Source organism: Paramormyrops kingsleyae, unplaced genomic scaffold (assembly GCF_048594095.1).
Source record: "Paramormyrops kingsleyae isolate MSU_618 unplaced genomic scaffold, PKINGS_0.4 ups370, whole genome shotgun sequence".
Taxonomy (NCBI): domain Eukaryota; kingdom Metazoa; phylum Chordata; class Actinopteri; order Osteoglossiformes; family Mormyridae; genus Paramormyrops; species Paramormyrops kingsleyae.
Genome location: NW_027326307.1, coordinates 13,092 through 25,214, shown reverse-complemented (window position 1 = coordinate 25,214; position 12,123 = coordinate 13,092). Strand labels below are relative to the sequence as shown.

At 45.9% G+C, this 12,123-nt stretch overlaps 1 protein-coding gene across 4 annotated transcripts; it reads right to left on the bottom strand.

Annotated features, from left to right (window-relative positions):
- Nucleotides 1-2,094: 2,094 nt before the first annotated feature.
- LOC140587577 (uncharacterized) lies at nt 2,095-5,229 on the bottom strand. Of its 4 annotated transcripts, none has more exons than XM_072708829.1 (6): nt 5,130-5,229; nt 3,642-3,911; nt 2,904-3,542; nt 2,765-2,803; nt 2,356-2,642; nt 2,095-2,226 (listed from the first exon to the last, which is right to left on the bottom strand). In XM_072708829.1, exons 2-6 carry the CDS (start codon nt 3,885-3,887, stop codon nt 2,208-2,210), a joined length of 1,230 nt encoding a protein of 409 aa, XP_072564930.1. In that variant the 5' UTR covers nt 3,888-3,911; nt 5,130-5,229; the 3' UTR covers nt 2,095-2,207. The 4 variants fall into 4 exon arrangements, with proteins under 4 accessions (XP_072564930.1, XP_072564931.1, XP_072564932.1 ...); XM_072708830.1 differs by lacking the exon at nt 5,130-5,229 and having other exon boundaries at nt 2,356-2,456; nt 2,538-2,642; nt 3,642-4,557; XM_072708831.1 differs by lacking the exon at nt 5,130-5,229 and having other exon boundaries at nt 2,904-3,049; nt 3,185-3,542; nt 3,642-4,557.
- Between the last annotated feature and the right edge of the window lie 6,894 nt (nt 5,230-12,123).

Here is a 12,123-nt window from a genome sequence, read left to right as displayed (position 1 = left end):
AGACAAGTTCTCTAAGGCGTGGGCTCATGAAATTTTGCAAACTCCCTCATACATACATCTAGTTGACGCATGCCAAATTTCAGACCCCTGGCTCGTAGGCTTCAGCCGTGACGGACCCCCCAAGTCCTTTATGAGGCCTTTAGCTCCCTTAGACATTTAAAATTACACAAGACAAGTTCTCTAAGGCGTGGGCTCATGAAATTTTGCAAACTCCCTCATACATAGATCTAGTTGACGCATGCCAAATTTCAGACCCCTGGCTCGTAGGCTTCAGCCGTGACGGACCCCCCAAGTCCTTTATGAGGCCTTTAGCTCCCTTAGACATTTAAAATTACACAAGACAAGTTCTCTAAGGCGTGGGCTCATGAAATTTTGCAAACTCCCTCATACATACATCTAGTTGACGCATGCCAAATTTCAGACCCCTGGCTCGTAGGCTTCAGCCGTGACGGACCCCCCAAGTCCTTTATGAGGCCTTTAGCTCCCTTAAACTAGACATTTAAAATTACACCAGACAAGTTCTCTAAGGCGTGGGCTCATGAAATTTTGCAAACTCCCTCATACATAGATCTAGTTGACGCATGCCAAATTTCAGACCCCTGGCTCGTAGGCTTCAGCCGTGACGGACCCCCCAAGTCCTTTATGAGGCCTTTAGCTCCCTTAAACTAGACATTTAAAATTACACCAGACAAGTTCTCTAAGGCGTGGGCTCATGAAATTTTGCAAACTCCCTCATACATAGATCTAGCTGACGCATGCCAAATTTCAGACCCCTGGCTCGTAGGCTTCAGCCGTGACGGACCCCCCAAGTCCTTTATGAGGCCTTTAGCTCCCTTAAACTAGACATTTGAAATTACACCAGACAAGTTCTCTAAGGCGTGGGCTCATGAAATTTTGCAAACTCCCTCATACATACATCTAGTTGACGCATGCCAAATTTCAGACCCCTGGCTCGTAGGCTTCAGCCGTGACGGACCCCCCTAGTCCTTTATGAGGCCTTTAGCTCCCTTAAATTAGACATTTAAAATTACACCAGACAAGTTCTCTAAGGCGTGGGCTCATGAAATTTTGCAAACTCCCTCATACATACATCTAGTTGACGCATGCCAAATTTCAGACCCCTGGCTCGTAGGCTTCAGCCGTGACGGACCCCCCAAGTCCTTTATGAGGCCTTTAGCTCCCTTAAACTAGACATTTGAAATTACACCAGACAAGTTCTCTAAGGCGTGGGCTCATGAAATTTTGCAAACTCCCTCATACATAGATCTAGTTGACGCATGCCAAATTTCAGACCCCTGGCTCGTAGGCTTCAGCCGTGACGGACCCCCCTAGTCCTTTATGAGGCCTTTAGCTCCCTTAAATTAGACATTTAAAATTACACCAGACAAGTTCTCTAAGGCGTGGGCTCATGAAATTTTGCAAACTCCCTCATACATACATCTAGTTGACGCATGCCAAATTTCAGACCCCTGGCTCGTAGGCTTCAGCCGTGACGGACCCCCCAAGTCCTTTATGAGGCCTTTAGCTCCCTTAGACATTTAAAATTACACCAGACAAGTTCTCTAAGGCGTGGGCTCATGAAATTTTGCAAACTCCCTCATACATACATCTAGTTGACGCATGCCAAATTTCAGACCCCTGGCTCGTAGGCTTCAGCCGTGACGGACCCCCCAAGTCCTTTATGAGGCCTTTAGCTCCCTTAAACTAGACATTTAAAATTACACCAGACAAGTTCTCTAAGGCGTGGGCTCATGAAATTTTGCATACTCCCTCATACATAGATCTAGTTGACGCATGCCAAATTTCAGACCCCTGGCTCGTAGGGTCAGGCTAGAGGTGGTGCTGACCAAGGCATTCGCAGTAAGGGACAGCCATTACGCTAAAACCCCTTACCCCCTTCCCGAACCCTAAGACCCCCCTTCCCCAACCATACGAGTGTTTAATGAACCCATCAGTTAAAAAGTATGCCTACCATAACCCCATGCACAGTGACTTGTGGAGGACATGACAAGGGAAAACTGAGACATTAATTAAACAAAGGCCTTTTATTTGCCTGTTCCTATGTAAACTTCAAAGCTTAAGTGCAAAGCAACAAATAAAACAGCTGTGACAAAAATATAAATAAAATAAATAGAAATATAAATACTTAATAGAGGAGATATAAAACAGGGAAGAAAGATGGCCTTTCAGAGAGGCATCCTTCCTCCTTATGTAGGGACTGATGATCTGAAATGTAGACAAGCAGAGAGAAAAAAAAAAAAAAAAAAAGCATATGAGCAACAGCAAGCACAACAGTAAAGTATTAGTAACAACCACCATCTTAAATGTTTTAAATGTTCAGTGAAGGTGGCTTACTGTTGCATTTGCTTCAATAAGCCTCGGACGTTATCAATCGTCAGTCGGAGGTCTTTGCAGTGCTGGAGGAGGGTGGGAGACCGGGACAAGACTCTGTTGATCTGAAAGAGACAGTATTCCATTTCAGTCATGCGTGATACATCGGTGGCAGTAACTGATATGATACCAAACAGCATACTAACCGTGTCTGTTCTTATTGGCCGTTCCTGCCAATGGTCCCTGAATTGCTGCCGAAGCATATCCTTCAGGGTCTCAGGATACGTTATCTTGCGTCGGACGAGTGCCTTCTGTGATTTTAAAGAAATGACATTACTTTGATCACTGCACATTATCACAGAGAAATTACCCAAAACATGTTTGAAAAGTTAAAAAAAAAAAAATAAAAAAAAAAAAGACGCCTTGGCATTACCCGAGCAAACGGCACTGCTTTTGGCAGAGGACTTGGGACCTGTCAAAGAGATGTGTTCAGTTTGACATGTACACACACACACACACACACACACACGTTATTAATGCTTCAATTACCAAAATTAACCGGTTAAACTTACTTCAAACTCCGACTCCTCCAGCTGCTGCTGCTGCTGCTGCTCCTCCTCCTCCTCCTCCTGCTCCAGCTGCTGGAGGACAACCACCACCTTACACGATGGCTGCGTGCCATGTGCCCCCAGGTCTCCCTCCACCTGGGCAGTGCCACCTGTTGGAAGATATGTTGTTTTAGCCTCACCATAGCTGTTCCCTTGCTGAAGTGATTGACGTGTCTTCCACCACAGGTCGTTTCCACCTTCTGTGGAACATATTAGGGGTAGCAACTGCACCCGGCTGGACTCACCCTGACTACATGTGGCGCCACTGGGGCCTTCCCCGGAGAGCTGGACCGCTGTGGTGACCACCTCATCTGAGGAGGAGGAGGTGGTGACGAGCACAGGAGCTGATCGTCGCCGTCTGCAGCTGAGGGATGGCATGTCGCCCTCCTCGCTCCGAGACTGCCGACCGCCAGAATGCTGCGAACGTGACCAGGATCCCGACCCCTGAGGCACAGAGGAGCTTTGCCTTTTCAGCTTGGCCACCTCCTTCTCCAGGCGTCGGAGCCGCCGTTTCAGCCGTGCCATCTCATCCTCCCTCTGCTTGCGTGCGCCTCTCAAGTCGTGCAACGACCTTCGTGCCGCCGCCTTCTTGGCGATCGCAATCTGGGTTTTGGGCAGGAGGTAATCGTGTGAGATTCTTTAAGATGAACTGCAGCATAGATTTCCTATACAGATACAATTAAATGGAATGGGATGCAATACCAGCCGCTTCAGCTCGTCGCCGTCCAGCGAGTGCCGCAGCTTCAGGTGGCGGTCAATTCGGCTGAGGTTTGTCGCCGGGCAGAGGGGCACGGGGCAATCTATCGGCCCGGCAAATCTGCCCGACGACAAGGAGTTCAGCAGCCTCCTCTCCGCGTTGCTGTCCACCTTGTGCACGGCACGGAGGTGGACCGAAACGTTCTTGTAGACAGCCCGGCAAAGCGGGCAGGCCTGGGGCTTGCGGGGCATGATGGAAAAACACAAAAACAGTACCTGAAATGAAGAAGAAATTTCAAAATTATTAACCATCTAGAAAGAGGCACATTTGATTACATATGGTTCAGAGTCCATTGCTCTACCCATCTAGTGGTACCAAGTACTTAATTATTCAACCATTTAATTTCAATTATAGGTTAAATGGGAGCATAAACCCATTGGTGGAAGAACTGGCGCACCTTGTGGTCACGCACGTATAGGAAGAGGTTGACGTAACCGGTAGGCAACCAAGCATTAACTTCAAAGCCACATATGCACAATCGACTGTTGATTTAAGTTTGTCTAAACATGCAATTAAACAGCGATATACATTGTAACAGCAGCGCTCGTTTCAAACCGGCAGATTACGTTTATCCGAGCAACGCCACGCGGCAAATGGTGGCTCTTGAGTAGCACACACCCGAAATGGCGATTCTACCCCCAACAAACTGCGGCCACGGCGAGTGTTGCGTCAGCTTACAAAGACCAATTAGACAGCCGTATGCATTTCAGAAGCGGCAGATTAATTATATGTCTAGACAAACGCAAAACAGACATATACATTGTAACAGCAGCGTTCGTATCAAAGCGGCAGATTAATTAATTCCCCGTTTAGACAAACGCAAAACAGCCATATACATTGTAACAGCAGCGTTCGTATCAAAGCGGCAGATTAATTAATTCCCCGTTTAGACAAACGCAAAACAGCCATATACATTGTAACAGCAGCGTTCGTATCAAAGCGGCAGATTAATTAATTCCCCGTTTAGACAAACGCAAAACAGCCATATACATTGTAACAGCAGCGTTCGTATCAAAGCGGCAGATTACGTGTATCCGAGCAACGCCACGCGGCAAATGGTGGCTCTTGAGTAGCACACACCCGAAATGGCGATTCTACCCCCAACAAACTGCGGCCACGGCGAGTGTTGCGTCAGCTTACAAAGACCAATTAGACAGCCGTATGCATTTCAGAAGCGGCAGATTAATTATATGTCTAGACAAACGCAAAACAGACATATACATTGTAACAGCAGCGTTCGTATCAAAGCGGCAGATTAATTAATTCCCCGTTTAGACAAACGCAAAACAGCCATATACATTGTAACAGCAGCGTTCGTATCAAAGCGGCAGACTAAGTTTATCTAAACATGGAATTAAACTGCGATATGCTTTGTAAAACAGTTACTTTGAAATCTTAAGTAATGCATTGTCTAAAAAGCGTAAAGTACTTACGAAGTGCTGGGGGAAAACTTCAAATTGAAGATGTACCAATTCGGCTGCTTCTCTGCCCCGTCCCGAATAAACACTAATGAGGAAAGTTAGCTTGCTGCTCACTTATAGGCACGCCCCCGCCCGCGCGCCACCCCCCGTGAAAGAAAATGCTGGCGCAAAGCCCTGAAATACAATTTTGGGTGACTTTCAATGGATACCTCGAGAGAAGTCCCAGAAACCCCTATATATGGCCACGAAGGGCAGAATGTCCTCTTTCACATGCATTTCCAATTATCCTTTTAAGTCGCTCCTACGTCGAGTTATACGCTAATTCATTATGTGGTATTGTCTTTGACCGTAATATAAATGTTTAAACTACATGATGTCTAAGTATGTGGACCGATAATATCCAGACTAGGCAAATCTGTAGTAAGTGTTATACTTGAAATAATTTCAAATTTCAAATTCTAATTAAAGTTCGCGCGCTACTCACTACCCCCACCAAACACCCCCCCCCCCCCCCCTCCCCACCCAGTGAAAGAAAATGCTGACGCAATGCCCTAAATTGCAATTTTCGGTGATTTTGCATAGATACGTGGGGAAAAGTCTGAGACCCATATATGTCCACTTTGGTATGCATTTCAAATTATCCTTTTAGGTCGCTCCTCCGTACAGTTATACGCTAAATGATTTTGTGTACCCTAACCCCCGTCATATAAATGTTTGACCTCCGTAATGTCTTCATGAAGCTCGAGGGGGCCCGCTGTATCGCGGATTTTTCTGTGGAACATATGTAATATATATGTCATTTTCTATCGCGGAAATCTGCGGTTGTATAGTGATCTTTTTTTTTTTTTTACATCCTGCCTGTATAGTGTACTTTGCAGCCTATTCATAACAAACCATGCGGTTTTCAGCAGACACAACGTGTGCTAGACAAAAATTCGGTAGAACAATATTATAATTTATAATAACTAACATATACGTAACATTTAAGCAATACACTAGTAAATAATAAAACACATCTGCTACATACAGGAATACGTAGCCATGCAGTCACGATTCAATGCGAAATGAACATACGCTTCTCATTTGTCACTACGCATATGCTAGACAAGAGTTATTTAGAACAATACGTATTATGAGTTATAACTATAACATGTTATAGTTATAATATAAATATATATATATATAAACATATTATTCTTATAAGTTATTCATATCCTTAGGTGGAGGACATTGCAGTTGATGATGAGCTCTTGTATGACTATGGGGTCAGGAGGAGGTCCTTTGCTGGCGAAGGACTGGACCTGAACTGGATGTGATACAGTAGATGTCCAGTAGATGGCACTCTTACATTATCAATGCATGCGTGTATGGATTTCACCAGTAAACGTTATAAAAGGTATTTCCAGGTCGTGACCAATCATGTATTTCAAAGACACCACACCTGTGTACACATCCAACACAATACATTGGTGTTACTTACTTTAGCCTGTTGGTTCATGGCGGACTAGTCCTAACCCTAAGAGTAATTTAACCATAGGTTCTCAAACTTAACCACCCCCTGATTCTAACCCTGATTCTAAGGGTAATATAACCCTTAGGCATCAGTGCGGGAAAGGGACTGGGACTTTGCCACTTAACCCCGTCGTTCTAGCGCCACCAGGAGGCCACTTGGAGAACGCAGCGACTTGGAGACCGGGCACTTGCAGATTCTGAACCGGCACTGCCTGGGAGACGCGTGTACCAAATTCCAAGTCTCTGGAGCCGACGGTGCCTCAGAAATTAAACTGAGAATTAAAGTTGAGAACCAGAGATGCAGCAACACATGTGTTGCTGGGACTCTGATATGGGGAAAAAGGAGCTCGGCCTTGTCAAATGCTCATAACTTTTAACTGGAATGACTGACAAGCATGAAACTTGGCATACTCCCTCATACATACATCTAGTTGACGCATGCCAAATTTCAGACCCCTGGCTCGTAGGCTTCAGCCGTGACGGACCCCCCAAATCATTATGAGGCCATTAGCTCCCTTACATTAGACATTTAAAATTACACCAGACAAGTTCTCTAAGGTGTGGGCTCATGAAATTTTGCATACTCCCTCATACATACATCTAGTTGACGCATGCCAAATTTCAGACCCCTGGCTCGTAGGCTTCAGCCGTGACGGACCCCCCAAATCATTATGAGGCCATTAGCTCCCTTACATTAGACATTTAAAATTACACCAGACAAGTTCTCTAAGGCGTGGGCTCATGAAATTTTGCATACTCCCTCATACATACATCTAGTTGACGCATGCCAAATTTCAGACCCCTGGCTCGTAGGCTTCAGCCGTGACGGACCACCCAATTAATTTATGAGGCCTTTAGCTCCCTTACATTAGACATTTAAAATTACACCAGACAAGTTCTCTAAGGCGTGGGCTCATGAAATTTTGCATACTCCCTCATACATACATCTAGTTGACGCATGCCAAATTTCAGACCCCTGGCTCGTAGGCTTCAGCCGTGACGGACCCCCCAAATCATTATGAGGCCATTAGCTCCCTTACATTAGACATTTAAAATTACACCAGACAAGTTCTCTAAGGCGTGGGCTCATGAAATTTTGCATACTCCCTCATACATACATCTAGTTGACGCATGCCAAATTTCAGACCCCTGGCTCGTAGGCTTCAGCCGTGACGGACCCCCCAAATCATTATGAGGCCATTAGCTGCCTTACATTAGACATTTAAAATTACACCAGACAAGTTCTCTAAGGCGTGGGCTCATGAAATTTTGCATACTCCCTCATACATACATCTAGTTGACGCATGCCAAATTTCAGACCCCTGGCTCGTAGGCTTCAGCCGTGACGGACCACCCAAATCATTATGAGGCCATTAGCTGCCTTACATTAGACATTTAAAATTACACCAGACAAGTTCTCTAAGGCGTGGGCTCATGAAATTTTGCATACTCCCTCATACATACATCTAGTTGACGCATGCCAAATTTCAGACCCCTGGCTCGTAGGCTTCAGCCGTGACGGACCCCCCAAATCATTATGAGGCCATTAGCTCCCTTACATTAGACATTTAAAATTACACCAGACAAGTTCTCTAAGGCGTGGGCTCATGAAATTTTGCATACTCCCTCATACATACATCTAGTTGACGCATGCCAAATTTCAGACCCCTGGCTCGTAGGCTTCAGCCGTGACGGACCCCCCAAATCATTATGAGGCCATTAGCTCCCTTAAATTAGACATTTGAAATTACACCAGACAAGTTCTCTAAGGCGTGGGCTCATGAAATTTTGCAAACTCCCTCATACATAGATCTAGTTGACGCATGCCAAATTTCAGACCCCTGGCTCGTAGGCTTCAGCCGTGACGGACCCCCCAAGTCCTTTATGAGGCCTTTAGCTCCCTTAAACTAGACATTTGAAATTACACCAGACAAGTTCTCTAAGGCGTGGGCTCATGAAATTTTGCAAACTCCCTCATACATACATCTAGTTGACGCATGCCAAATTTCAGACCCCTGGCTCGTAGGCTTCAGCCGTGACGGACCCCCCTAGTCCTTTATGAGGCCTTTAGCTCCCTTAAATTAGACATTTAAAATTACACCAGACAAGTTCTCTAAGGCGTGGGCTCATGAAATTTTGCAAACTCCCTCATACATACATCTAGTTGACGCATGCCAAATTTCAGACCCCTGGCTCGTAGGCTTCAGCCGTGACGGACCCCCCAAGTCCTTTATGAGGCCTTTAGCTCCCTTAAACTAGACATTTGAAATTACACCAGACAAGTTCTCTAAGGCGTGGGCTCATGAAATTTTGCAAACTCCCTCATACATAGATCTAGTTGACGCATGCCAAATTTCAGACCCCTGGCTCGTAGGCTTCAGCCGTGACGGACCCCCCTAGTCCTTTATGAGGCCTTTAGCTCCCTTAAATTAGACATTTAAAATTACACCAGACAAGTTCTCTAAGGCGTGGGCTCATGAAATTTTGCAAACTCCCTCATACATACATCTAGTTGACGCATGCCAAATTTCAGACCCCTGGCTCGTAGGCTTCAGCCGTGACGGACCCCCCAAGTCCTTTATGAGGCCTTTAGCTCCCTTAGACATTTAAAATTACACAAGACAAGTTCTCTAAGGCGTGGGCTCATGAAATTTTGCAAACTCCCTCATACATAGATCTAGTTGACGCATGCCAAATTTCAGACCCCTGGCTCGTAGGCTTCAGCCGTGACGGACCCCCCAAGTCCTTTATGAGGCCTTTAGCTCCCTTAGACATTTAAAATTACACAAGACAAGTTCTCTAAGGCGTGGGCTCATGAAATTTTGCAAACTCCCTCATACATACATCTAGTTGACGCATGCCAAATTTCAGACCCCTGGCTCGTAGGCTTCAGCCGTGACGGACCCCCCAAGTCCTTTATGAGGCCTTTAGCTCCCTTAAACTAGACATTTAAAATTACACCAGACAAGTTCTCTAAGGCGTGGGCTCATGAAATTTTGCAAACTCCCTCATACATAGATCTAGTTGACGCATGCCAAATTTCAGACCCCTGGCTCGTAGGCTTCAGCCGTGACGGACCCCCCAAGTCCTTTATGAGGCCTTTAGCTCCCTTAAACTAGACATTTAAAATTACACCAGACAAGTTCTCTAAGGCGTGGGCTCATGAAATTTTGCAAACTCCCTCATACATAGATCTAGCTGACGCATGCCAAATTTCAGACCCCTGGCTCGTAGGCTTCAGCCGTGACGGACCCCCCAAGTCCTTTATGAGGCCTTTAGCTCCCTTAAACTAGACATTTGAAATTACACCAGACAAGTTCTCTAAGGCGTGGGCTCATGAAATTTTGCAAACTCCCTCATACATACATCTAGTTGACGCATGCCAAATTTCAGACCCCTGGCTCGTAGGCTTCAGCCGTGACGGACCCCCCTAGTCCTTTATGAGGCCTTTAGCTCCCTTAAATTAGACATTTAAAATTACACCAGACAAGTTCTCTAAGGCGTGGGCTCATGAAATTTTGCAAACTCCCTCATACATACATCTAGTTGACGCATGCCAAATTTCAGACCCCTGGCTCGTAGGCTTCAGCCGTGACGGACCCCCCAAGTCCTTTATGAGGCCTTTAGCTCCCTTAAACTAGACATTTGAAATTACACCAGACAAGTTCTCTAAGGCGTGGGCTCATGAAATTTTGCAAACTCCCTCATACATAGATCTAGTTGACGCATGCCAAATTTCAGACCCCTGGCTCGTAGGCTTCAGCCGTGACGGACCCCCCTAGTCCTTTATGAGGCCTTTAGCTCCCTTAAATTAGACATTTAAAATTACACCAGACAAGTTCTCTAAGGCGTGGGCTCATGAAATTTTGCAAACTCCCTCATACATACATCTAGTTGACGCATGCCAAATTTCAGACCCCTGGCTCGTAGGCTTCAGCCGTGACGGACCCCCCAAGTCCTTTATGAGGCCTTTAGCTCCCTTAGACATTTAAAATTACACAAGACAAGTTCTCTAAGGCGTGGGCTCATGAAATTTTGCAAACTCCCTCATACATAGATCTAGTTCACGCATGCCAAATTTCAGACCCCTGGCTCGTAGGCTTCAGCCGTGACGGACCCCCCAAGTCCTTTATGAGGCCTTTAGCTCCCTTAGACATTTAAAATTACACAAGACAAGTTCTCTAAGGCGTGGGCTCATGAAATTTTGCAAACTCCCTCATACATACATCTAGTTGACGCATGCCAAATTTCAGACCCCTGGCTCGTAGGCTTCAGCCGTGACGGACCCCCCAAGTCCTTTATGAGGCCTTTAGCTCCCTTAAACTAGACATTTAAAATTACACCAGACAAGTTCTCTAAGGCGTGGGCTCATGAAATTTTGCAAACTCCCTCATACATAGATCTAGTTGACGCATGCCAAATTTCAGACCCCTGGCTCGTAGGCTTCAGCCGTGACGGACCCCCCAAGTCCTTTATGAGGCCTTTAGCTCCCTTAAACTAGACATTTAAAATTACACCAGACAAGTTCTCTAAGGCGTGGGCTCATGAAATTTTGCAAACTCCCTCATACATAGATCTAGCTGACGCATGCCAAATTTCAGACCCCTGGCTCGTAGGCTTCAGCCGTGACGGACCCCCCAAGTCCTTTATGAGGCCTTTAGCTCCCTTAAATTAGACATTTGAAATTACACCAGACAAGTTCTCTAAGGCGTGGGCTCATGAAATTTTGCAAACTCCCTCATACATAGATCTAGTTGACGCATGCCAAATTTCAGACCCCTGGCTCGTAGGCCTCAGCCGTGACGGACCCCCAAGTCCTTTATGAGGCCTTTAGCTCCCTTAAACTAGACATTTAAAATTACACCAGACAAGTTCTCTAAGGCGTGGGCTCATGAAATTTTGCAAACTCCCTCATACATAGATCTAGTTGACGCATGCCAAATTTCAGACCCCTGGCTCGTAGGCTTCAGCCGTGACGGACCCCCCAAGTCCTTTATGAGGCCTTTAGCTCCCTTAAATTAGACATTTGAAATTACACCAGACAAGTTCTCTAAGGCGTGGGCTCATGAAATTTTGCAAACTCCCTCATACATAGATCTAGTTGACGCATGCCAAATTTCAGACCCCTGGCTCGTAGGCTTCAGCCGTGACGGACCCCCCAAGTCCTTTATGAGGCCTTTAGCTCCCTTAGACATTTAAAATTACACAAGACAAGTTCTCTAAGGCGTGGGCTCATGAAATTTTGCAAACTCCCTCATACATAGATCTAGTTGACGCATGCCAAATTTCAGACCCCTGGCTCGTAGGCTTCAGCCGTGACGGACCCCCCAAGTCCTTTATGAGGCCTTTAGCTCCCTTAGACATTTAAAATTACACAAGACAAGTTCTCTAAGGCGTGGGCTCATGAAATTTTGCAAACTCCCTCATACATAGATCTAGTTGATGCATGCCAAATTTCAGACCCCTGGCTCGTAGGCTTCAGCCGTGACGGACC

Coding starts and splice junctions, on each gene's coding strand:
- LOC140587577 (XM_072708828.1), bottom strand. CDS start 3,947: ATGGTTAATAATTTTGAAATTTCTTCTTCATTTCAGGTACTGTTTTTG. Junction 3,543..3,641: donor GCGACGAGCTGAAGCGGCTG/GTATTGCATCCC, acceptor CCCAAAACCCAG/ATTGCGATCGCCAAGAAGGC. Junction 2,643..2,764: donor AAGCAGTGCCGTTTGCTCGG/GTAATGCCAAGG, acceptor TTAAAATCACAG/AAGGCACTCGTCCGACGCAA.